This window comes from Pelophylax lessonae (genome assembly GCF_965119305.1).
Source record: "Pelophylax lessonae genome assembly, chromosome: 11".
Taxonomy (NCBI): Eukaryota; Metazoa; Chordata; class Amphibia; order Anura; family Ranidae; genus Pelophylax; species Pelophylax lessonae.
Window position 1 is genome coordinate 236,195,261 of NC_138778.1, and position 26,818 is coordinate 236,222,078.

Consider the following 26,818-nt stretch of genomic DNA (forward strand, 5'->3'; position numbering starts at 1 on the left):
CTGTGTTTGTGAGCTTCCGTCAGTATACGGCTTGAGCATGGATATCAAATATTCTAGCCGGCCCCATACAAAGCTAGCCGACAACTTAGCTTCTTCTGGAAACTTCTCCTTTAATGAACAACGCACATAGTTTATATACAGTATGGACATCCCCCTCCTGATCAGATTACCACACACAGGTCAGGGGTTGCCTGATTACATTATCATATGCAGATGAAATTGTATACAGAAATAGAATTAACCTGAACTAATGATCTAGCCATCTGGACAGAAACAATATGTGAGTTCATTAACAATTAACAATGGGACAGACAGACTTAACAGAATCCACATCCCACCTCAATACACAAACAATAGGGAGAGCCTGTCTCTGACACTGAAGTGCAATACACAGTCTCATAAGTGTAAACACAGAACCAATTTGAAGCAATCCAAACCATTTCTCAGTGTCCATTATTTATCTGTCTTTCATTCCCAGTGACGGTGAGTACCGTCACAATATATAGTTAAAAATCTAGAACCATTAATGGGTGTATGGAAGGAAAAATGTGAAACATGGGGCCGCCTCCCCTTAACAGTAATGTGCCGTGGCAGCCTAATCAAAATGGTATGGCTGCCACAATTCTATATATTCTGCATAACTCACCAATCTGGATCCCTGGAGTGTGGTTTGGGAGGCTAGAGAGTTTGTTTAGGAAATTGATTTGGGGGGAAAAAATAAGCTAGAGTTTGTCTACGAGTGTTACAGCTTTTAAGAGATAAAGGGGGTTTGGCTATTCCACATCCCTGTAGGTTTTTGTGGCGGGTCAGCTGCAACAGATAGGGGGTTGGGAATCAAATAGTGATATTGTTAGGTATAGCTCACATGCACTATTAACTTGCACCCCACATACATTTTTGGTGGATGCATTGGAGGCAGAATCTCTAGGGAGGGAGAATCAATGCTCCCTAACAAAGTTAATGATTAAGGTTTGGAACATAACGCAAACAATGTTTCAATACTTAGGATATACGAACTATACACCAATTTGAGATAATGTGAAGATGCCTGAGTTGGAGAAGTTAGAGGGTTTTGGTAATTGGCGAGAAAAGGGAATAGTAAAGCTGTCGCAACTATATGTAACAGGGGTACTGAAAACTTTTCAAGAGCTAAAAGAAGAGTTTGGGTTATCAAATAGAAATTTCTATCAATATTTTCAGTTGAGACTTGAGAGTGCACAATTTAAAAAGGAGGGGGTGAAATGGTGTGGGGTTCCCTTATTAGAAAATCTGGTAGAGGTTGCCTCCCGTAAGGGACTGATCTCGGAGCTATATAAAAAGATACATTTTAAAGTATTGGAAAAAGACTCCCAACTCCCTAGTAGAATAAAATGGGAAGTAGATGTGGGGGGTTGACGGATGTTCAGTGGAAGGAAATAATAACTTCAATAGATCTGTTGTCTCTCTCGGCAGCGCAGAGGCTCACACAGTTTTATATTGTGCATAGAGCATATTATACACCCAAACAACTGTTTAGATTTGGGAGACGTCCAGATGCAGCTTTTCCCAGATGTGGAATGGCAAATGGAGATTTGATCCATATGCTCTGGAGATGTCCCAAACTGCAGATATTGGGTTGAGATAATGGGTAAAATAAATGTAATATTTGTAACATGTCTACGGTTGGACCCAGTATTATGTATGTTGGAATACATGGAGCAGAGTGTGAGACTTGGGGCTAAGTGCTTGGCAATAATGAGATGTCTGTATCAAGCTAGAAAGGTGATTACAGAAAGATGGATAGAAGAAGAAGTGTTAAACCACCATCGGTTAAAGAGTGGCTGGGTAAGGTTAACAATACAATAGTAAGGGAAAAATTTGCATATATGAGAAGGGGTGGGAAAAAAAGATTCGAAAGAATATGGAAATGATGGATTGAAACCCCAGGACTGATATCTGAGATCGAGATTGTTTAGAAGTGGATTTTTTTTACTTTGTAATCCTTTGTTTTATTTTTGTTTTCCTCTTTTTAAAATCTTGAAGGGAATAGGGGAGAGGGGGAATAGAAACATTTTTCTATTATTAGATAATTTGTATGTATTTTGTGTTGGTTCATTTGTTTTATTATTATTATGAAACTATGTTATTGTGAAAATTGAAAATAAAGATGAAGTGTAACAGATTAAGAGCTCTTTCACACGGGCGGTCCGATCAGATCCGCCTGTCAGTTTTTTAGGCGGATCTGATGGGATCCTCCATGCAGCTCTATGGGGCAGCGGGTGTCAGCGGAGACACCTCCGCTGACACCCAGTGCCATCCGTATCCGATCCTGTCCGTGAAATCTGGACGGATGGAAACCCTATTTTTCCTTTTGTTCAGTAATCGGATCGGATCTGATGAGAGCGGACAGGCGGTCCGCTCTCATCCGATCCCCCATAGAGGGCAGCGGGGGCTGAGACACCTCCCTCTCCGCTCTGCAAGCGGAGACGGAGCTGTCATCTGCCAGCTCAGCGGGGATCGCGGATCGATCCCCGCTGAGCAACACGGTTCCGCCTACGGAGGCGGACCGTGTGAAATAGCCCTAACTGGCACCCCGACCGGGTACCTCCGTTGACGGATGCTCCTAGTGCTTCCCGAGGGCTCCAGGCACTCCACCAGACACCATAACTACCTCAGACCCCATGAACCGCCACAGCTTGGTTGGGGTCTCACCGTCTCCTACCCACCCTGGACCTACGACAAGGCTCCAGGTTCCCGTGGGTGAACCTCTCTTTCCCCAGAGAGTGCAGCAGGAACAGGAACAAGCTCTTACACAGTCTCTTACAAGAGCTTAGTGATTATCCAAGGGAGTATGGAAGACCATAGCAATCCCTTTTAGCATATTCCCCCAATGGGAGACAGGACTCTAGATTGAGGGTGAAGTATAACTCAACTTTATTGAACAAGAAACAGACTTTTATACCATTTTCCCCCACAAGGTTACTGCCCAGGTGGACCTTGTTGAAAACAGGCCCTGACATTCACAATCCAATTAAACAGAGTTTTATACTCTCATACAGTGTACACAAATATATACATTGTGGCACAATCCCCCCTCCTCCTTAGCAGCCAATCCACATACACATATACATCCCATAATAAGTTTAGCTTAAGGCAGACAGAACAAGAGGGGTCATTAACATTTAACAATGAGACAGGCACAATCCACATTCCCTCCCAATACACAAACAATAGGGAAGCCTGTCTGGCATGCAGGGACATGGAATAAACACATTATTTAGGAGTCAGACTTCATGGCAATGTTCTATAACAGTCTAAGTCTCCCAGTGTAAAACAGGAATTAATCTTCATATTTCTATATGAAGATATTGCTGACAAATATTACTGTCCCATCTGAAGCAATTCAAACCATTAAGTATCTGCTCCTCACCTCTAGTGACGGTGAATACCGTCACATGAAGTTTAAAAAAAAAAAGAGAAGTGATCCAAGCCTCGCTCTCAGTGTCCATTACATTGTTGTCCAGAATGATCTGCTTTCTCCATGGGCCATAATCAGTGGGTAGGAGGCTTGCCCCTAGTCCTCTGCTAAAGCCCCTTTACTGTTTGGGTCTCTCACATCGTCTTTGCTAGTAATTTTGAAAATCGTCTCCCAGTGCATTGCCAGGTTGCCTCTTAGTATTGTTCTGTATGAGAGGCACTCCGGGCCGGAGTACTGTCGGACAGGACAGAGGTCTGGGCGGTAGTGCCAGAGGGCACAAGTATATGTGATGTGGTTTGAGTCCTCAACCCAAATGTGGCATTATGTAATGAGGGTTTGGTGTCGGGACAGTGGCTGGCAGAGTGTCTTGTGACAGTGGAGTAGGTGAATAGTGCAGTTGCCATGGAAATCGCCCACTCGGCTTTGTGCGATTCCTCTCCAGACACTGCCTTGCCAAACACTGGTGAAATGGGTTCTGAAATATTTGTTGATATTTCTGACAATGAGGAAAAGTGCAAGGCACTGGTAAATGTTGATTTTGTTACATTGGGTGACAACAAAAATAATAGTAGACCAGATGGTCCAGTTGGAATGGTTGCGTCTAACCCTGAAAAATGGTATGACAGACACAGCAGAGGTAATTGTGCAGTAGATGGAGGCCTCCCTACAAGTTCAGGAGGGAAATGGCCCAAACCTTAACAAGGTGGCATTAAAAAAGTTTGATTCCCAAATTAAAGAGTCCACGCCTAATACTAAAGTGTGACCCCTTCAAAATTACATAAAGGGAAAAGGGTTGGTCCAGAAGAAATCTAGGGAGTGCTTTGTAGATTTAAAGGTACTGTAACATACCTGGAGATGGAGCCTGACGTGGAGATGAAGGCAATCTCTTACACCTCTGGCCTGGTACCCCTGATAATGTAAACAGGACAGGAGCACAGAAGCCTGGAGTGGCACGAGTGCCTAGAAGTTCAGATGGTGAAGGCTGCAGATGTGAGGTCTATGCGTACTTGGATGCAGGCTGGATCATGACGCAGGGCAGCAGGTACTTCCCTGACAGGTACCCGACACCTAAAGCTTGGGAGTCAGCCTCAGCCCCAAGGAAAATAGGCAGATGGCGCTTTTGGAAGCACACCTGTAAAAAGACATGAGGGAAGCAGGGGGACACAGGGAAAGTCACCTTTAAAACTGATGTCAGTCAGGAATGAGCCCATGTGGGTGATGTTTGGAAAAGGAATGCAAAGTTGAATTTAGGCTTGTGTGTTCCCGACCCCTCCTCGGTCAAAACAAGGGAGAGGGGGATATGTGGCAGAGCGTGGCCCTGCCAGGGTCTAAAAAGATATTTTGACCCAGAATTCTCAACCAGGTGGGTTAAGGGGCTCCAGGGGGTTTGCTTAATGCAGAGCAAACTAGCTTTTCAGGTCCCTCGGTGTTTGGTAAAGTCCTATTTGGAACCGGAAGCCTTGAGATTTCTAAGTGATCTGGGTGGGATGAAATCTCCAATCCTGGGTCCAGGTTGCAGTGGCGGCTGGTGCTCAAAAATTTTTTTTGGGGGGAGGGGGGGGGGGGGAGAAAAATGTAATAGGTATTGCTTCGCGGCAAGAAAACGCGCTAAAACAATTGCGTGACTTTGAGGTCATGGTACAGGCATGGCACAGATGATGGTATAGGCATGGCACAGGTGATGGTATAGGCATGGCACAGGTCAATGTACAGGCATGATGGCACAGGTCAATGTACAGGCATGATGGCACAGGTCAATGTACAGGCATGATGGCACAGGTCAATGTACAGGCATGCAGCTTCACAAAAACCACACAGTGCGCTGCCGCCCTATTGTCTAATATCGCCACTTCGAAGTTCTTCACTTACCGTTAGCTGGGCTGCTGCTGGTCCCTGACGGTCTGTCACACACTGCTGGGAGCCTGGGACTGTGTCTACTCTCCCTCCCTGGCTGCGCCTGCGGCCTGCCTGAAGTCCACTCGAGGACTCGTCTTACCTGGTGGGACTCCGGGAGACTGGTCTCGTCTCAGTCAGTGCCGGTCTGTGGTGGGGTGAGCCAGGTTTCAGGATGTCTCCTCCTACCGTCCTACGGAAGGTCGCGGGCGGCTACGCCTCACTCACTCCTCCTCACGCTCCCATGTCCGATCCGTCCGACTGTCAGCTCCTGCCTCCTCCACGGTCACGCTGCTCTTGCGAGTCGATCGCATCTCCTCTCTCTCTGCACCGGCCAGGCCGCGGGCGGGAACGGAAGGTGATCGTGACGCCATGGCGGTGCACCGCCCCCCAGGCGTCACGTCACCAGGTCCGATGTCCTCCTGTGATTGGTCCAGGCTGGACTCTGGACCAATCACAGCCCGGACATCGTTAAAGTGGGAGCAATGCGCCCCGATGACCCCCAGAAGAGCGCCAATCGGAGCCTCTGCCAGGCGAGGGTGGGGTCAAAAACCCCACCCCCCCATACCCAGCACTAAGTCCAGCGCCCCTAGTGGGCGAAAATGTTACTTTTTTTTTTTTAAATTTAATCTTTTTTTTTTCCTGCTTGTGTTTGGGGGGCGGCGCCCCTGTGCCTCCTATGGGCGGGCCGCCACTGCCAGGTTGGGTGAACATCCATCACATTGATTGGTCAGGTGTGAGCTAGGCTTTTAATAATGACCTGACCATGGTTCTGGGTTCCACCCCGGCAGACAGAGGGTCAGTGCCCAGGAGTCAGGAGAGCTCCACATAGGAGAGAGTCAGTGCAGCAAGAGGCTGCTAGCTGTGTGCACCAAGTTGGTGTGCATCCAGTCTGAAGAACACAGACAAGGGCCTAAAGGGTACGGCCAGAGCATGTACAAGCCTGGAGGCTGAGTGATCGAAGAGTGAGATGCTAAATACCCCTGCGAGGAAAACCTGTTATTTTTTTGTGTTTTCTGAACTTCCTTTTAATAAAAATGGACAAGAAAATCAAGGGGGTTGTCCTTAAAACCTCTACATTTGATGCAAATTCTCACACAGGTAAGAATTCCCCTTAGAGTGTCCAATCGCCTATTTGTATTTCCTGTTGTATTGATCTTCATCTTCCTGTCAGGGTGGCAACGCTCTCACCCATTGTATTGTCTCCCTGCAGGACTGGACTTTGACATTTATGAAGGACAGATCACAGCACTGCTTGGTCACAGTGGGGCGGGGAAGACCACTCTGCTGAATATACTGAGCGGGATCTTCAGACCATCCTCAGGTGAGACTCTCCTCATCCAATATCCTGTATAACAATAGGGATCAGTCTGGGAAACCTTCTACATCAAGGACAATTATTTCCCTCATCCTTCCCAGGTTCTGCTTCCATCTATGGGTACAACCTGGCAGACATTCATCACCTGGATGAGATCCGTCGCAGAGCCGGCTTCTGTCCGCAGTTCGATGTGAACTTCGATCATCTGACCGTGAAGGAAAATCTCAAAATGTTTGGCAAGATTAAAGGAATCCAGCCTAGCTATGTGGATGAAGAGGTGAGTTTTCCCTGCAGTTCTATATATCTTCTCCTATGAATAGTCATGTTCTCCCTGTCCAGTGTGCTGACCCTCCTTCCTCCTGTTTAGGTCCAGAAGGTAATATCAGATCTGCACCTGGCAGACATCCAGAATCTGGAGGCCGGGACACTCAGCGGGGGGCAGAAGAGAAAGCTGACTCTGGGAATTGCCATTCTGGGGGATCCACAGGTAACATTTTATAGCATTAAGTCACTTTAACCAACTGACCAAGTGAGATGTAAATTTATCACTGATGGTGGTTTCCAGGTCCTCCTTCTGGATGAGCCAACAGCTGGTATGGACCCATGTTCCCGACACCAGGTTTGGGCTATGCTAAAAGAGCGGAAAGGGGAGCGGTTGACCCTTCTCAGCACTCAGTTTATGGATGAGGCTGATATTCTAGCGGGTGAGATAACTGGAAGCTAACTACATCATATATATATATATATATATATATATATACAATGCTGCCATTTATATGGATGTCTGAGTCCTCACCTTTCTTACATGATGACCAACTTCTCCATGACCTTCTCCTTCACCCAGTCTCTGTCCTCTGCCTAATATCTGTCCTTGTCATGATCAGGGGTCAGCCTGGAAGACCAGTTGCTATAGCAGTAGCGGAACTACCATCGACCAGCAGGATAGGTACAGAGGCAGGTCATCCAGGTGATGCGGGCTCACCTGTGGTGTGGAGTCTAAGTACTAACTGGTGTTCCCCAGAGCTCCTGATGGTGGACAGGAGTCACTTTGTGTGGGGGGGGGGGGGCTCATGGAACCCAGCTTATCTTTGAGAGGTCAGGAAACTCTTGTTTCAGCTCCCCAGGCCCCTCTTATGTGTTAATCACCCTGTGTCTATTAGGGGCACAGGGTGACTGAGAAAATGATGGATAACTACTTAATGGACACTGAGAATGTGGTTTGGATTCAAATGGGAAAGTAATATTAATCAACAATACCTCTCAATGTCCATTCCTCTTCCGTGGCAACTGGTATCTGTACCTCTCCTCTTCGGCTATCCAGACCTTAGATCCTGGTGGAGGTTTGGATATCCCAGACTGCAGGAAGCATCCCACCACTTGCCACCAATGTGAGGGAACCCTCCCACACTCCGCTTGAGTGCTTCTGTCAGTATACCGCTTCCTCTAGTCTGAACATAGATTTCAGATATTTTAGCCGCATATTGCAACAAAGAACTAGATGGGACTAGCTCAGCTGCAAAACTGGAACTCTTTATTGAACAAGAATACAGGCTTTTTATACACTTGAGAAGTATGTCAGTCACTACATGAACAATGACCCAAATCTTTACCCAAAACATCACGCAATGGTTTAGATAACGAGGTACAGCTGACTCATGGCTAATCCCATCATAGAGGTTCCTTAAGAGTATAGTCAAATTAGCCAACATATACTAGAAACATTAAGTTGATTAAACAACTAGCCACCTTGACACTCAGAGGTCTTATTCCAAGTCAAACCTGTCGACATCAAGCTCACAAAGTACAATACAGACTATTACAAGAATAAACACACCCCACAGTAGTTTGCTAGCAGACAATAGATGAGTTAATTAGCACAATTAACAATAAAAACAGTAATCTCCCCCCTCCTCAGACTAGTAGGTAACAGACTATAGCAGGAGACCTTCTTACAATAAACACATTATGGCAGGAGCTCCCAGTGGTTTAAACGGATTTCATTAACATCTACAGTCATTGCTGCTTGGAGGCCTAGAGACCCTAAATGTGGATATGGAACCTCAAGTTCCCAGAGTCTGTGTGTTTTGGGGAGACATGAACTTGAATCAGAAAAAAGACCACTCCACAGATCCCCCAGGCATACACCTTCCAAAGAGTGGTGTTTCCTTAAATGCCAGGGCCCATAGTCACTGGGTAAGAGGCTTGCTCACAGTCCTCTCCAAAAGCCTCTGTCCCAGCTAGGTCTGTCACAGTGGAGATGGGTTTTGCTGCATGTTAGTACCAGAGGTCTTGGTCCTTAGAATCGCCCCACCAGGAGGTGAGCAAGTTGGGGTCAAGTATGGATATACAGTAGCAGGGAAAAAACAAAGAGAAGTGCAGTGAGTAAACAAGCCAAAGGTCAGAAACTAGTATTTGTAGGTTAGGATCCGTCAGAAGTGTATTTGAGGAACAAGCTAAAGGTCGATAAGCAAAACATGGACAGCGGCAGGGGAAAAAAAAGCAAGATACTAGCTGAAGAGAGCACAATAATCTGGCAAACAGAAAGTACAGAGACATGGTTTAAATCAGGAAGTTCATGGGAGGAGCAAAGAGTTTAAGGTTCACCAGAAGTCAAGGCACAAGGCAGGGTTGTCCAATGGACCAGACAGGGTGCTGTCCAGCATCCCAGGTAGCTCAGGGAGAAGAGTCATTGCCAGACACAGCAGAGGTACCGGGTTCAAGTCCAGGCCCTTACAGTCCTCCACCAGCTTTGTGATCTTCCCCTGATCTCTGTCCCCAACCAAACCTTGTCCCCCACCAGCTCTGTGTTGTCCTCCTGATCTCTATCCCTCAACTGAACCTTGTCCTCCACCAGCTCTGTGTTCCTTCTTGATCGCTGTCACCCAATTGAACCATGTCCTCTGCCAAATCTGTGTCTTCCACCCAATCTCTGTCCTTGTCACAATCAGGGTACAGACTCGAAGACCAGTTGCAACGAACCTTGCCCTCTGCCAAATCTCTGTCCTCCACCACCTCTGTGTTCTCCTGTTCTCTGCCCCCTAACCAAGCCTTGCCCTCCACCACCATTGTGTCCTCAGCCTGATATCTGTTCTCCACCATCATTGTGTCCTCCGTCCACTTCGTCATTCTGGTCACTCCCTCTCTCTGATGAATGAAAGTCATTATTCCCATCAATTAGCGGGATTATCTGGTATATTTTCTGGATGTGATCTTCTTCATTCCTCACCTTGTCACACCTGTAGATCGGAAGGCGGTGATCTCTGCTGGGCGGTTGAAATGTCTGGGATCGTCTTTGTTTCTGAAGAGGAAATGGGGAATCGGATATCACCTGAGGTGAGACTCCTGTGAGGCTGCAATCCCCGCCAAGTATACTGTATAGGGGGACATGGAAGGATGTTGGACGTGTCACTCATCCTGTATAGGGGGATCTGGAAGGACATTAGTTGTGTCACTCATCCTGTATAGGGGGATCTGGAAGGGCATTAGAGGTGTCGCTCATCCTTTATAGAGGGATCTGGAAGGGCATTAGATGTGTCACTCATCCTGTATAGGGGGATCTGGAAGGACATTAGAGGTGTCACTTATCCTGTATAGAGGGATCTGGAAGGACATTAGAGGTGTCACTTATCCTGTATAAGGGGATCTGGAAGGACATTAGAGGTGTCACTCATCCTGTATAAGGGGATCTGGAAGGACATTAGAGGTGTCACTTATCCTGTATAGGGGGATCTGGAAGGACATTAGAGGTGTCACTTATCCTGTATAGGGGGATCTGGAAGGACATTAGAGGTGTCACTCATCCTGTATAGGGGGATTTGGAAGGACATTAGAGTTGTCACTTATCCTGTATAGGGGGATCTGGAAGGACATTAGAGGTGTCACTTATCCTGTATAGGGGGATCTGGAAGGACATTAGAGGTGTCACTCATCCTGTATAGGGGGATCTGGAAGGACATTAGAGGTGTCACTCATCCTGTATAGGGGGATCTGGAAGGACATTAGAGGTGTCACTCATCCTGTATAGGGGGATCTGGAAGGACATTAGAGGTGTCAGTCATCCTGTATGTGGTCTCAGAAGTGGGTGGAGGATTGGTTAGAGCTGGTGACTAAATTGAGGTGACAGTTGATTGCTGTAATAGGATGTATTCCTGACAGGATAGAGTGCAGGAAGAGTTCATGAGGAGAACAATCCTGCACACAATTAGGAAACCAATCCTTGTTTCTCACCCTTACCTGCCAGCAAAGCCTGCGCACCTCTATAACTCCTCCCTGCACTCCTCTATATTCCCCATTCCTGCACTCCTCTATATCTCTCCTCCCTGCACTCCTCTATATTCCCCATTCCTGCACTCCTCTATATCTCTCTTTCCTGCACTCCTCTATATTCCCCATTCCTGCACTCCTCTATATTCCCCATTCCTGCACTCCTCTATATTCCCCATTCCTGCACTCCTCTATATCTCTCTCCTTCCTGCACTCCTCTATATTCCCCATTCCTGCACTCCTCTATATCTCTCTTTCCTGCACTCCTCTATACCTCCCCTTCCTGCACTCCTCTATAGCTCTCCTTCCTGCACTCCTCTATATCTCTCTTTCCTGCACTCCACTATATCTCCTCTTCCTGCACTCCTCTATATCTCTCCTTCCTGCACTCCTCTATATCTCTCCTGCCTGCACTCCTCTATATCCCTCCTTCCTGCACTCCTCTATATCTCTCCTTCCTGCACTCCTCTATATCTCTCCTTCCTGCACTCCTCTATATCTCTCCTTCCTGCACTCCTCTATATCTTTCCTTCCTGAACTCCTCTATATCTCCTCTTACAGCGCTCCAATATATCTCCCCTTCATGAGCTCCTCTCTATCTTCCTTTCTTGTGCTCCTCTATATCTCTCTCTTTCCTGCGCTCCTCTATATCTCTCCTGCCAGCATTCCTCTATATCTCCCCTTCCTGCACTCCTCTATATCTCCCCTTCCTGCACTCCCCTATATCTCCCCTTCCTGCACTCCTTTATATCTCCCCTTCCTGCACTCCTCTATATCTCTCTCCTTCCTGCACGCCTCAATATTTCTCCTTTCTGTGCTCCTCTACATCTCCTGTTCCTGCGCTCCTCTATATCTTTCCTTCCTGCACTCCTCTATATCTTTCCTTCCTGCACTCCTCTATATCTACTCTTCCTGCACTCCTCTATATCTCTCTGTATCTCCAGGATGCAAATCACTCCTTCCTGTGACCCGAACATTATGACCTCTCTGATGAAGCAGCACGTCTCCAGTGCCAAACTATCTGCCCAGAAAGAGAAGGAGCTGACATTCACCCTGCCATTCCACAACATGGACACCTTCCCAGGTACCAGTGTGATTGGATCCTCACACAGCACACTCCCCTGTCCTTACACAGTGTAGCCACCTTCCCTGGTACCAGACTCACCCTCCCAGGTACCAGACTCACCCTGTCCTTACACAGTGTAGCCACCTTCTCTGTAGAATGGACACTCCCCACCTCTATAGAATGGACACCCCCCACCTCTGTAGAATGGACACTCCCCACCTCTATAGAATGGACACCCCCCACCTCTATAGAATGGACACCCCCCACCTCTGTAGAATGGACACCCCCCACCTCTATAGAATGGACACCCCCCACCTCTGTAGAATGGACACCCCCCACCTCTATAGAATGGACACCCCCCACCTCTGTAGAATGGACACTCCCCACCTCTATAGAATGGACACCCCCCACCTCTATAGAATGGACACCCCCCACCTCTGTAGAATGGACACTCCCCACCTCTATAGAATGGACACCCCCCACCTCTGTAGAATGGACACTCCCCACCTCTATAGAATGGACACCCCCCACCTCTGTAGAATGGACACCCCCCCCCCCCCCTCTGTAGAATGGACACCCCCCACCTCTATAGAATGGACACCCCCACCTCTGTTGAATAGACCCCCCCTCCACCACCTCTGTGAAATTGACCCCCATCATTGGGCCACAATCCACCCGACTCACCCTAACCTTTAAAAACCTGGACATCTTCCAGCTACCAGACTCCTTCCATCCTTTCCACAGCATTATCCATTGTCTGTAGAAGATGTTTGTTTTTTGTGTCCTGTATTCTGGTAGCGTATGATCTTACCTGACACCTGTATTTTGTACCTATGATCAGTGACATGGCTATGGTCCCTCATCACATGACCGGGAATATACATTTTGTTGGATTAACGTGTTGGGAATTTTTCACACTCAGATCTTTTCTCCCACCTGGAGGAACGCATTGGACGTGACATTGTGAGTTATGGTGTTTCTATGACGACCCTGGATGACGTCTTCCTGAAGCTGGAGGGGGAGACGGAGGTTGAACAAGGAGGTACAGTGCCTGAGCTATTCATTGGGGGGGGGGAATTACCATTGGGAGGGGTCCAGAGGCCAGAACAGGAGAACACTTTCTTCTCAGAGCAGGGGGTGCTGTAACCTACTGCAACCAGTCACAGATCCTCCTGGTGGGATACTCTGAGGATGACCATAGATGAAGAATAATGCTTGTAATAATAAACCCCATGGGCAGACCGGCCTTTATCCACCTGGTCCTTCAATCTTCTCCACATTTCCACGTCTATGCTGAAGTTAGTGGGGATGGGGGCGGCTGGTACTCACAAAGGGAACCAAATTCATGGGGGACCATGCAGTCTCAGACATACACACAGTGATTTTGGAAACTTTACAAGCCAGGCCGGCAGTGGTCATTTATCCCCAATGCTGCCCATCTATGTCTAGCCTAAGCTGCTGAGTTCTGGTTTGCTTTGATGGCTTCCAGATACCAGCTCATTAGGAGGAGGAGATATTCCCCAGAATGCATTGCTCAGTGGCCAGGTATTGGCAGTTGTCTGTCATTGTGGATCACACACAACATTCATTGAGTGCTGGCCACCCTTCAGTATAGTCTTTGCCGGGGATATAAAGGAAGTCCATTGGCGATGTCTGTATTTGTGGTGCAGATTATGGCGTGTTTGGTCAGGAGATGACCAGTGAAGAGGACAGAGAGATTTCCAGTTCAGAAATGGAGGACTCTGTACAGCTGATGGCCGATTCAGGGGATGTCACCCTCACTGGTCTGGCGCTGTGGAGGCAGCAGACTTTGGCTGTCGCTAAAATACGCTTCCTGAAATTAAAGCACAACATGAAAAGTGTTCGAGCCATGTAAGTATGTACTGCCTTCATCTAACCACCTTTCATACTCCAACCTCATCTGCCCTTCACCCTGACCCCATCTCCAGTGCACACCATATTCATTGTACAATCCTGGACTGAAGCACCATATCTACACCAAGCATTAACAAACCTAGAACCAGAAAACATTATAGAGCTCCTGCCTGGGCCTGCTGGACACAGATCCTAATGGGGTTGCTGTCTGTGGCTTTAATCGAGCTTTTAGCAAGCACCAGGCAGGGCTGAAGTCTTCCATTGGGTGCAGATGGACACATCTGGACCAGGAATGAGCCTCAGGAAAGATTAGATGAGGGCTCGTCATACATTCATACTGCATACCAGTGCAACTTGCAAGCCTACAGGGCTCACATATCTGTCCATTGAGGGGCACAAGACGTCCTTCACCTTCAGGTTACTACACTTACATGAGGATTAGACATTGGCAAACAAAGAAACTGTAGGCCAGCCCAAACCCCTACTACTCCCAGCATGCATTAGTCTTTTGCTAGTATCCAGGTCTTGAGGAGGGACTCAGCTCTACTGTTAAAGGTCTGACTCATTTTTCTTAGCATTTTCTTCTTTATTTCTTTGGAAAGTGACCTTTGGGCAATGAGTGACTCGTAAGGCCCTTTCCAGACCAAGTTCTGGTAACAAGTTAGCCACATGCAGCACTTTCCAGGTCCAGAGTCCCTAGCATTGCCTGAGTGCTTCCCCTGTCTCTGAGGACTCAGCACACTGGACTACCTCATTTGCATAGGTTGCTGGGTGCCTTTAAAATCCCCATTTCCTGAAGGTGTTAATGCTGTAGGACTGAGCGCTGGCATCATCTGCTAGGTAGCGTGTTTCACACGCTCTGTGCTCTTTCCCAGTGTACTCATCTAGAAAGCATCTCCCTGCTGCTCCCACTTGCAGAATAGCCATATGGAACTCCAGTCCTTGGTTCCTTCCTACTGCTCACCTACAGTGACCGTGGTAACCTTCTGCTATCTGACCCTTACCTGCTTCCAGCTGTCTGGGTTTCATGAGTACCGGAGGCCTTACCCTGAGGTAACTACATGGTCACAACATGTCTGCTTCTAGACACAGAAAGGACCGTCCCCCTATAGCAGATGTCCCCATCTCACATTCCACTGATGGTTCCGGGGTGTTTATTCCACGCCTCTGAAGGTGCTGATGGCTGCAGCCTGGAAGCCTGCTTTTTTTTGCTCATAAAGTCTAATTCGTTGTTAGAGTCCTTCCTAGCTCCACTGCCCAGACTTTGTGCTACAGTCAGACAACACTTTGTGGCCCAGTTTACCCAGTTCCTGTTTGGCACTGACCACAAAGGCTTTAAACGCATTCCCACCACCTTTCAGAGTCTTAGGTGCAGAATGATATTGCAGGGATACAAACAGACCCTTTGCCTCCTACTCCCTTTTTGGCTCCTCACCTCCAATACTTAAGTGACCTCATGTTGAGCCAACAGTTGATGCAGCCTTTGTTGGATATCTCCAGGGCTTTTTTCCAGGGGGAACGCGGGAGAACGCAGTTCCGGCACCTCCAGAACTGAATTTATGTAATAGCAGGTGCTGGGGTGTGCTGGAGGGTCTATTGATGCTGGCTGCTGAGCGATCTTCTGTTGCTGGAGGGAATCTCTTTTTGTGTAGGAAGGGTGGTCTATTGTTGGTGGGGAGTTCTTCTGTTGCTCGCAAGGAGTCTATTGTTGCTGGGGTGGGTCTTATGTTGCTGGGGATCAGTTGTTACTGGAAGGGATGTACTGTTGAGGGAGGGGTTTTTGTTGCTTGCTGCTGTAGGGTCTATTGATGCTGGCTACTGAGGAACCTTGTGTTGCTGGAAGGGATCTATTTTTGCAGGGGGGTCTATTGTTGCTGGAAAGGTCTATTGTTGCTGGCAGGGATCTATTGTTGCTGGGTAGGTCTTATGTTGCAGGGGGTCAGTTGTTGCTTTGAGGGAGGTACTGTTGAGGGAGGAGGTCTTTGTTTCTGGCTGCTGGAGGGTCTATTGAGGCTGGCTGTTCAGAATTTATTGTTTCTGGGGTGGATCTATTGTCGTTGGAGTGTCCATTGTTGCTAGATCTATTTTACTGTCTTTCTTATCATTAACAATTTCCATGCTAAATACTTAGAACCACTAAATAATACTTGGGTCTATATTCTCTAAAATGGGTGGTAGTGGGAGGTGGGTAAGGGGTGGAACCAAGGAACGGTGCTTGGAGGTGGGTAAGGGGTGGAACCAAGGAACGGTGCTTGGAGGTGGGTAAGGGGCAGAGTCAAAGGGTGACTCGAAAGGGGGGAGTTCCTGAACCTATTCTCTGAGAAAAAAAGCCCTGGATATCTCTATAAGTTTCTCTGATTGTCCAGATGTTTCAACAATTTTTTTGGATCCCAAATCTTCTGAATTTAGCACAGGAGTCTTCTCGTTGCTTTCAGGGGGACCAGAATGTTTCTTCCGCAGACAAATCTTTAGTCTATCAAATATCATATCCTTGTCCTTCTGCCCAGGATTTGTCTGTCTCTCAGCTGCTACATGAGATTTGTGGATTTTTGGGGAACCGTATTTGAGGCAGCGCCTTTCCTCCAGTCTCTCCCCAGACCCTGTTAACACTACGCACTGTTATAGGACAAGGTGTCAGAATTTCTTAACAGACCAATTTGTGTGTCCCTGAGGTACTGTAGACTCTGGTCTGGTGGTGGTCTTCCAGCTCTGCTGTTGGGGAAGTCCTCCCCCCCCCCCACCTTCAGGAATATGTTATTATCAGCCTGTTGGGAAAACTGGTTGACAGGCTTCCCCTGCTGGTTACATGTAGACATGGAGGAACTGTCCTTATACCCGGGTGTGTTCCAAAGCCGACAATACATGGATCCAATTTTGGCCATTTTAGCAGGGATCAGCTGAATTTGGATCTATGTATGGGCAGGCTTAGGAGAGAAGCTAGCACCAAGGTAAATCATAGTATTGCTTGACGTTCTTTAAATAGTGGTGTAAACAACACAGAAAGTCAAAGAGTTTCTGCCTAAAACAACCTTAATCATGACTAACACAAATGTATGGACATGCCTGGATCTAAGCTTTTCCTTCTCTAACATGGTCTTCCCATCATTCTTACTTGCTTTGGATTGACAAATGTACTTTGCTCACTTGGTAAGGTTCCTTACTGTTGTTGCATAGGCTCTAACAGGTTGTTGGATATTCAGGAGCATCTTTAAATCTGCGATGCTTACGATACTCAATGATAGGAAGGAAGTTCCAATAAGGCCTGTAATGGGACATCACCCTAGGGTGTCTCCCTTTTCATGCAGCAATGTTGGTCTGAAATCTGTCTCTCAGCACTATCATGTCTGGATTCTACCTTACTATTTTTTGATAGGCAATTCACCTTCTATCCTATGTCTAAGTCCTTGTATGGGGAGTCCCCATGTACTTTACCCTATTTTTCCCTCCGTAGGATAATTCTTGGGTTCTTTGGCCATTTCATGAATCGCCATTTAGACTTCTTGGACACAATTCTACTCCAAGTCACCATCAATGACCTCTTTCCTGGTATTCATCGTCTCTGGGAGGTGAGTGTGACAGAAACCACTGCGACGTGGGCTCCTAGAGGAGCTCCTTCCCACCGACAATGGACCCAGGACTAAGGAGACCCCTCTCTTGGGATTAAAAGGAACCCTTCCCTAAGAGGGTTTTATCATTTCCCTGGGTACCTGGCTAGCCGTGAATTATCCCTTTCCATGCAATTAGGGCTGGAGGGGCTGTTTCTGGGACCCCTTGGCATACTGTGCATAGTGGAACTTCTATTCTGGAGCCATATGTTATGTGCAGGGGGTGAAGAAACTTTATTTTCTGTTACAGGTTTCCTGGCATCAACTATTGTTTGCTGCAGGACTTTTTTTCTAAGAAAATAGGTACAGGAACTCAACCACGACCCCCCCAAAACCCTCCTCCCCCCATGCACCTCCAAACCTCATCAAATAGTGGGTGTGGCAAAATTTCACTAACAGTGGGAGGATCTCAAAGGGGTATTTAATACTAGGAGGGCATTATGTACAGAGTGCAGAGTTCGGGAGAGGTTACACACAGAGTGAAGAGTTCGAGGGTGCGCTGCATACAGAGTGCAGAGTTCAGCCTTCTTCCACAGCTGCTTACCTCTTCTTTCCCCATCCACATCTAACTTTCACCCTTCTTCAGCTCTGACCTTTGCATGCAAACCCTCTCTCCACTGCTCCATCTTCTCCTCACCTCCTTAAAAGGTCCACCATCTTCTACATATCATACATTTGTTGCTGTATTAAGCTGAAGCATCAGTCTCTTGTACCTCCTCGCACACTGTAGTTGGCTCTGCCTCTTTCACTTTTAGGGAGATCATCCAGTGGAGGTGTCAGCATCTGCATTGCACTCCAGGAACCTGCATCTCTCTTGTCTCCATCCTGCACTCAGCTGTTGGGAGACAAGCTGTCACTTGTAAAAAGCCGGATTTCTGTGTTTACAAGTAATAGTGGTGAGCAGGGAGCAGAGGGCCTGAGCCAGAGGTGGTGGAACTGAGTTTCACCAAGTTCCAGCTGAAAAAAAGCCCTGGTTTGCTGTATTGTGTGTCATACTTGTCCAGTCCTGTTTTACTCCAACATTGGTTCTGTCTGATGCTTGGGGTAAATTTGCTATCTGCAGTCCTAACCTAATATAGTAGTCCTGTCTGCTAATTTGGGAAGTTTGGAGGAAGCTGTAGTTCGGTGGAAATACCCAGGCGGCATGTCAGGCAATCCGTCACATTGAGTGTCTGAGCTGTCAGGTTTTCCATGCATGGAATCACACTTAATTTTGGGTCTGTATTGGGGGCAGGTGAGTTGAAGCCTAGGACTTGCTTCTGACCTAGGACAATTTCAGATTTTTCCCTCAACGAAGAAATTGTTTCTTGGTCCTTCTGTCTGGTTCCAGTTCTCTGAGACATTTATCTACCATCCTTCACTATGGTTTAGGCTGCAAGTCCTTTTTGCTGATCTCACCTGGATTTTCTTGGGTGATTCGGGTCCTTGTGCCAATATTCTAGATGGTTCCAGTAAACCAGTGTAGCGAGGTTTCATATGCATAAAATGGGGGAGAAAGAGTTGGAAATGGCGCTACCCAGAGTATGTATAGTGAATACACAAAATAAGTTATTTTGTGTATTCACTATACATACTCTGGGTAGCGCCATTTCCAACTCTTTCTCCCCCATATTATACTCTAACCCCTATATTTTTAGGGGTTGGTTGGTGGCTGCAACCTAAATTACTTTCAGAGGCTCAGAAGTTCATATCCATAGCGCTGGTTTCTTCCTCTCTATTCATATGTATAAAGATGACTGTTTGACATTTGGAAGGAACTCGGCTCCATCTAGTGGCCAAAATGACACATTGCAGCTGATCTGGGTTTTCCTGTGATGTGATTTCCTGTCAGGAAGTATAAACAGACTACATCATCCATAATTCCCTGGGAGTACCAGGGTGCACTGCCTCACCGCACAGCCTACTGGGGGAGGCTTTATAAAGGAAGGGAGGAGCCAGGCTCATTCTCTTGGGAAAGACACAGTGAGACAAGCAGGAAGCCAGCGCTGTGGGCTGATTCTGCATGCTAGGCCGAAACTCCTGGGCCTAAAGTGACTAAGCTGCAGTGTTTCATCTCCAGTAGAGGATCCCTCCTGGAGGTCCCATCGATGTTTTGCAGAGACCAGACTCATCCACCACCAATACCTAGACCGGCTGGTGACAGAGAACGGAGACTAAGTCAGCAGTGGAGAGTTCCAGAGGGAAAAATCCTGTTGGTGAGAGGGCACCTGCCCAAAAATTGACTCTATCTATCAAAGAAGTAACTTTAGTCAGGATTAGCCTTAAAGTAGTAGAAGGCAATATACCAGGTGGCCCAGTACATCTCTTACAGAAGTTTTACTGCCAAACCTGCACAGACACCCCATGGTGATTACTAACTGTTTGCTGCCATTCTCTCTATTGATCATCCATCCTCAATGTGGATTACAAATTGTGCGCGCACCAACGTTGCTAGCGAAGATATAGAGAAGAAACAGCGGAACCGCATGTGGGACTCAGATAGGTCTGTCTGTCTGGTACTGTGTCTAATTGAATGCTGAGCCTCATTTCCAAAAGTATAATAGTGATTAAGATGGTGGTCCTATAGGCTCTGAGACATTTCCTGAAGTAATTAATGTGCCCTTGAGGAGTGATATCACTATTCCAGTCCTATTCTGGGTCAGTTGTGTGTAGGGAGGGTTCGAGCCAATTCTGTGGGTTGTTAGGCAGGGCGTAGACCCAATAATCTAATCAGCAGCTCCTACGGGGGTAGTGCTACATGTGGGAGCTCGTCCGGGATATCTACAGTCCTGCAACACAACCCTCTCAGCCACAGAATCCCTCTCAACGCAGAAATGGACCCTACCGCTGCAGCCAAGTGGTGCAGGGAAGATAATGTCGTAGTGGGAAATGGCCTGGTGATTGAAATCAAGGGAGAGATCTGGACTGAGGAAAACCTCCTCCCAGTTTTAAGGGCACTGTCCACAGACAGGAAATTCTGGGTGACTGACATAAAGACAGACACCACCGTTCCACACACTTATGCATTGTGTGAGTGGAGGAAAGGGGTCCCTGATTACTTTAAGGGGACCAGTGTAAAGACTACTGACCAGATAGAACTTTTCTTGATACATCCAGAAGTCCCTACCGAAGGTCCCTCCTCCACCACTCCTGGGGGATCCAGTAAAGAAAAAGGTGTCCAAGAAGGGAGTCCAGAGTCACCACCTTTGACCACCTTTAGCTCAGAACTGTGTGCTGTTCTCGGAGAAATCGTAGCAAAATGTAGTAGGACTCCTCAAACTATCTGATGACTGGATATATGAAGCTCAGGACCTTCTCTGGGGAACAGCCTGTGCCTTCAGCAGAAGATGGGTTTGAAGAGTGGTTAGATACTGCTACTCAGGCTCTGGAAGAGTGGGAGGTACCAGAACAGCAAAAGAAACAGAGAATCACGGAAAGCTTAAGGGGACCTGCACTAGAGGCCGTACGTAATCTCAAGCTAAGCAAAAAGAACTGTACTGCGCAGGATTATCTGGACATTCTGCAAGACGTATTTCGTCAGACGGAGAATGTGACTGAACTTCTTTACCAGTTAGACCACTGTTACCAAGAAAAGGAAGAGAAGTTGTCTGAGTTTATTAGACACCTGGATAAGATCATCCATTAGATCCTGTTAAAGAAAGGGATAGACCCCCGAAAGGTGGATGAGACTCGTGCACGGCAGGTGCTGAGAGGGGCTCAACCCTTAGATCCCATTTCCATACTGTTGCGAACTCGCCAAGATGGTGGCATTCTGGAATACCCTGACCTGATCCGAATGGTCAGAGAAGAAGAGGTCATGTTGGACAACAAAAGAAAGAGTCGGCAGTTTGACTCCACTGCTCGTGTCAGAGTGATAAGTGCAAAAGAAGGTGACTCGCAAGTTGAACTCCTAAAGACCCAGGTGTCCCAGTTGATAGAAATGGTGTCCATCCTGACTAGTCAGGCATCTACATCTACTCTCGCGTCAGAGAAACCGGATAAACCTCCTAAACTTAGAGTAGACCCGGAACCGAGACCTAGGAGATTGTTAACTTGTTTCAACTGTGGGGGAGTAGGACATGTTAGAGGAGTATGTCCCAGCCCAGGGAAGGTTGTCTCAAAACCTCGCAAGCCAGTGGAAAACTTCAGAGGGCCTGGGTGAAGGAGTCGACCGGGTGCCCGCCAGTTTCAAGGGACTCCAAGAGGCTCACTGGTTCAGGGAAACTGAGTCAGGGAGTCAGATCTAGGTACAACACCCCTAGTTCTATACTCCAGGCTACTGAGGGGAGGAAAATCAATGCATGCCGGGCCCAGCGGGGACTGAATCCAATAAAAAAAAAGAAGAAAAGAGCTTGGGTGCAGAGAACTGAATCAGACAACAAGGCCACTTCAAAAGAATTCACAACTAACTTGGTCAGGCCTTCCCCTGTAGTCTTCGTCCAGGTAGAAGGAATTTACACAAGAGCCCTCCTTGACACTGGGGCCCAAGTGACTCTTCTGTATAGAGACTTCTATGATAAACACCTCACCCATCTACCTCTGCAGAAACTGGAAGATCTAGAGATATGGGGTATCGGAACTCAAAGTTTTCCCTATGATGGGTATCTGCCAATCAAGTTGACCTTTGACCCATCAGTGGCTGGTGAAGCTGAAACCTTCAACACCCTAGCGGTGGTCTGTCCTCGTCCGCCAGGGGCCAGCAAAAGCTCTCTCATCGTAGGGACCAACACTGACCTGGTAAGGCACCTCCTGACACAGCTGGTCCAGGGACAGGATGCTCCAACGCCAAGGATCCACCCCATGCTACGGCAGGCCTATCAACGACTAGTATTGGAGCAAAAGACTCCTGCAGAAGGAGTTGGAAGACTCTGGAAGTTGGACAGAATGGAAAAGGTCTTGCAGCCAGGAGAGGTGGCTTGTCTGAGAGCTTCGGTCAAACTCACATGGAAACAGCCGGGCCCTTTTATCATCTTTGAATCAGGCCCACAGGAAGAGGAGAGAGGGATAGAAGTAATCCCCAAAGAGATCCCTTTGAAGGTGTTACAGAAAAACCGTGGAAGGGTTTTAGTGAGTGTCAGAAACACCTCTACTACACCGGTGAAGGTACCGGCCAGAGTGCTGTTGGGCCAAGTTAACCCGGCTACCCCAGTTGTCCCATCTGATCTTAAAGAGGAGGAAAGGGGTGAAGTTGTCATAGAAGAGCTCTGCTCTGGAAACGCTGCCCTCCCACCGGAATGGGTGGAGAGGGCCAAGGCACAACTTTCTTGATGGAGGGAAATATTCTCTAAGGACGAGTTCGACGTGGGATGTGCCAGGTGTGCCACTCATAAGATCCGCCTGAGTGAGGACAAACTTTTCAGGGAAAGAGCCCAGCGAGTCCCCTTAGGTGACTTAGAAGATCTACGTCAACAGCTGGCAGAACTCAAGAAGACCGGGGTTATCCGAGAATCCAGGAGCCCATATGCTTCTCCGATAGTGGTAGTCCGGAAGAAAAACGGATCTCTGAGGCTTTGTATCGACTACCGAACGCTGAACAGAAGAACCATCCCAGACCAGTATACCACTCCTCGAATCGAAGACGCCCTACAGAGCCTATCAGGGGCGAAGTGGTTCAGTGTGATGAACTTAAAGAGTGGGTATTATCAGATCCCCATGCACCCTGAAGATCGGGAGAAGACAGCCTTCATCACCCCTGTGGGGTTCTTTGAGTTCAATTGCATGCCTCAGGGGTTGTCAGGGGCCCCTGCTACCTTCCAAAGGCTGATGGAAAGGACCGTTGGAGATATGAATTTGATAGAGGTACTGGTATACTTGGATGATGTTATCGTGTTTGGCAGAACTTTGGAAGAACACGAGGAGAGGTTGGAAAAGGTCCTGAAGAGGCTACATGAAGAAGGCATGAAACTTTCTCCTGAGAAGTGCCAATTCTATCAGTCCTCGGTCCATTACCTGGGCCACATCGTGTCTGCAGAAGGGGTGGCTACCGACCCGGACAAGCTGGATGCTGTCGCCTCCTGGCCGAGACCTACAAATGTGACCGAACTTCGGTCGTTCCTGGGCTTTTGCTCCTATTACAGGAGGTTTGTGGAGGGGTTCACCAAGATTGCCCGACCCCTCAATGAGTTACTAAAGAACGAAGAAGATGACGTTCCGGAACTGGTCAAGCCGGTGAAGTCCACCATGGGACCCCGGAAGGCTAAGGAGTCCATCCAGGATCAGTGGACCCCAGAATGTGAAGGGGCTTTTGTTCAGCTGAAAAATAATCTAACCACTGCCCCTGTGTTGGCCTACGCAGACCCCTTGAAACCATATGAACTACATGTCGATGCCAGCCGAGATGGGCTGGGCGGGGTACTCTACCAGGAACATGAGGGTCACCTGCGACCTGTCGCCTACGTGAGCAGGAGTCTACTACCTGCTGAAAATAATTATCCTACCCACAAACTTGAATTCTTGGTCTTAAAGTGGGCAGTGGTTGACAAACTGAAAGATTACCTGTACGGAGCTGAATTCATTGTCAAGACGGATAATAATCCACTTACCTATCTGTTGACCACAGCCAAGCTGGATGCCACAGGACATAGATGGTTGGCTGCCCTCTCTAGCTTCAAGTTCAGCCTAAAGTATCGGCCAGGAGTCGGGAACAGGGATGCAGATGCCCTATCCAGAAGGTTGTATGCACCACACGAACCTGATGAAGAATGGACCCATTTGGCTCCAGAAGGGGTGCGTGCCCTATATCAGGGAACTGAACTTCGATCCAGAGGAGGATCAAGAGCCGAAGAGATTGGGGTTTCGGCTGTCAGAGTACCCAAATACTATTGCAGGGTGACCCAAGTTGAAGGGGAAGATTTACCCCGGCTGTCCAAAAGGGACTTGAGGAAAGAGCAGCTGGAAGACCCTCTGGCAAAACTTCTTTTGTAAGCCTTGGAGATCCAGCGCCCTGAGTTACTTCTAACAGACTCTCCACAAGGGGCCCGTCTGTTGCATAGAGTGTGGACCCGGCTAAAGATCCGAGAAGGGGTGGTCTACCGAAGAGGCCCATCCGAAGATCTGGAGGAGAAGTGGCAACTGTTCTTACCAGCTAAATACAGGGAGAGAGTTCTGGCTGCTCTTCATGATAATCATGGCCATCTGGGACCAAGAACTTTTCAGCTTATCAGAGACAGGTTCTACTGGCCCCTGTATGAGGGCCGAAGTTGAAGGATACTGTCATTTTTGTGTTTGATGCATACAGAGGAAGACTCTGCCACGTCAAGCAGCCCCAATGGGCCATCTGCAAAGCCAGGGACCCATGGAACTGGTGTGCATTGATTTCCTTTGCCTAGAGCCGGATCTGAGTGGTCAAGGGAATGTCCTTGTGGTAACAGACCACTTTACCAGATACGCCCAAGCATTCCCAACGAAGGATCAGAAGGCCTCAACGGTAGCCAAAGTTCTTGTAGAGAAGTTCTTTGTACACTATGGCTTACCACAACACCTCCATTCAGATCAGGGAAGATATTCCCCTTATCGTCTAATGTTTGGACGAGAGGCTCGGCTGCCAGTGGACTTGGCCTTTGGCATCTCGCCCGATCACACCTCTTTAGCATCGCACAAGGGATATGTGGACCGACTGAGGAAGAGTCTGAAATCGGCCTATGATAAAGCTCAGGCAACATCTGATCAGGGGAGGGCTGGCAGCCTTAAGCCTGGGGGGCAAGTCCGGTCAAGTGGCCCGTTGAACTACCGAATCAACTCACCATCCATGCCCAGCTTTTTAGTGGGACTGCGACATTGCGACGGACAAATCTGACACAAAGTGACACTTTTTGGGGACCAGTGACACTAATACAGTGATCAGTGCTAAAAAATGCACTGCTACTGTATAAATGACAATGGCAGGAAAGGGGTTAACACTAGGAGTGATCAAGGGGTTAAGTTTGCTCCTAGGGAATGCTTTCTTACTGTGTGGGGGATGGATGTACTAGAGAAAATAAAAAGATCTGTGTTTCAGCTCAGCTGAAACACAGATCTCCATCTTCCTTTGACAGAACAGCCGTCTACCTTGCTTACAAAGGCAGACCGCCGTTCTGTCATTCTCCTGCATGATCGCAGGTGACCTGGTGATTGGCTCCCACTGTGTCGCGTCCCCCTAGAACCCGTGCACAAAATCACGCATCGGTATGTGATTTTGCACAGCCAGGCCGCCCTGCCACACTATATATGCGGTGGGCGGTCTGGAAGTGGTTAAGCTGGATGAGTGGGTCCTGTAGTCCTTCACTAGTTGGGGGATCGGGGGTGGGTGACACATGCTGAGCTCTGAGGGGCTTATGCTGGGACCTGTAGTCCTTCACTTTTGGAGGGATTACTTCCCCAAAAGCAAAGGACTGCAAGTCCCAGCATGAACCCTGGCTGAGATCTACACATGTGACCTCCTCCTTTGCGGCCAGCTTACGCTCCCATGACACAAGGGGGAGCCCTAGGGGACCTCAGGGACCCAATACCTTTAAAGAGGTTGTAAACCCATGAAACTATTTTTTTTTTTTGCTGCAACCTGAAAGAGAAACCCATAATGAGCTAGTATGCATTGCATACTAGCTCATTATGAAATACTTACCTTAGAACGAGCCCCCGCCGTGCCGCCCGCTTACCTGTATGATGGGCGACATGTCCAGTCGCCCGTCTTCCGGGATCGCGGCATCCGGCCATCTGATTGGCCGGAGCCGCGGGAGCCGACGGTCACGGCACCGGACTCTGAAGGAACGGCACCAGCCGCCGTTCCTTCAGAGCGCATGCGCCAGTGACGTCACTGGCTGCATGTAAGGTAAATATCTCCTAAATGGTACATGTTTAGGAGATATTTACAGTACCTATAGTTAAACCTTATCATAGGATCACTTATAGGTACAAGTGTCAGAGGAGGGTTTACTTCATCTTTAAAGAGGTTGTAAACCCACCTCACAAACTTTTACCTATAGGTAAGCCTATATTAAGGCTTACCTATAGGTGCTATAAATATCTCCCAAACTTGCACCGTTTAGGAGATATTTAGAGTACATGCAGCCAATGACCTCATTGGCGCAGGCGCTCTGAAGGAACGGCCACCCCTGCCGTTCCTTCAGAGCTCAGGCGCGGGAGTGATGTAATCGCGCCTCCGGCCAATCAGATGGCCGGAGGACGCGAACCTGGAAGCAGGACGGCCGGACATGTCGCCGTCCTGTCGCTAAGGTGGCGGCACGGCGGGGGCTTAGTTTTAAGGTAAGTACTTCACAATGAGCTAGTATGCGATGCATACTAGCTCATTATGCCTTTCTCATTACAGGGCTTTTTTTTTCTCGGTTTTTTGGGGGACTTTACTTCCTCTTTAAAGAGGAAGTAAA

The 26,818-nt window shown here is 47.9% G+C and overlaps 1 protein-coding gene across 1 annotated transcript in view; it reads left to right on the forward strand.

The window, feature by feature from the left end:
• LOC309567518 (ABC-type organic anion transporter ABCA8-like) overlaps window positions 1-26,818 on the forward strand; it is a 201,140-nt gene that overhangs the window by 80,833 nt on the left and 93,489 nt on the right. Inside the window, exons 12-19 of the mRNA XM_082272902.1 lie at window positions 6,564-6,674; window positions 6,770-6,945; window positions 7,036-7,155; window positions 7,234-7,372; window positions 9,911-10,001; window positions 11,876-12,015; window positions 12,920-13,039; window positions 13,668-13,869. Coding sequence (XP_082129028.1) covers window positions 6,564-6,674; window positions 6,770-6,945; window positions 7,036-7,155; window positions 7,234-7,372; window positions 9,911-10,001; window positions 11,876-12,015; window positions 12,920-13,039; window positions 13,668-13,869 — 1,099 coding nt within the window. The remainder of the gene's footprint in view (window positions 1-6,563; window positions 6,675-6,769; window positions 6,946-7,035; window positions 7,156-7,233; window positions 7,373-9,910; window positions 10,002-11,875; window positions 12,016-12,919; window positions 13,040-13,667; window positions 13,870-26,818) is intronic.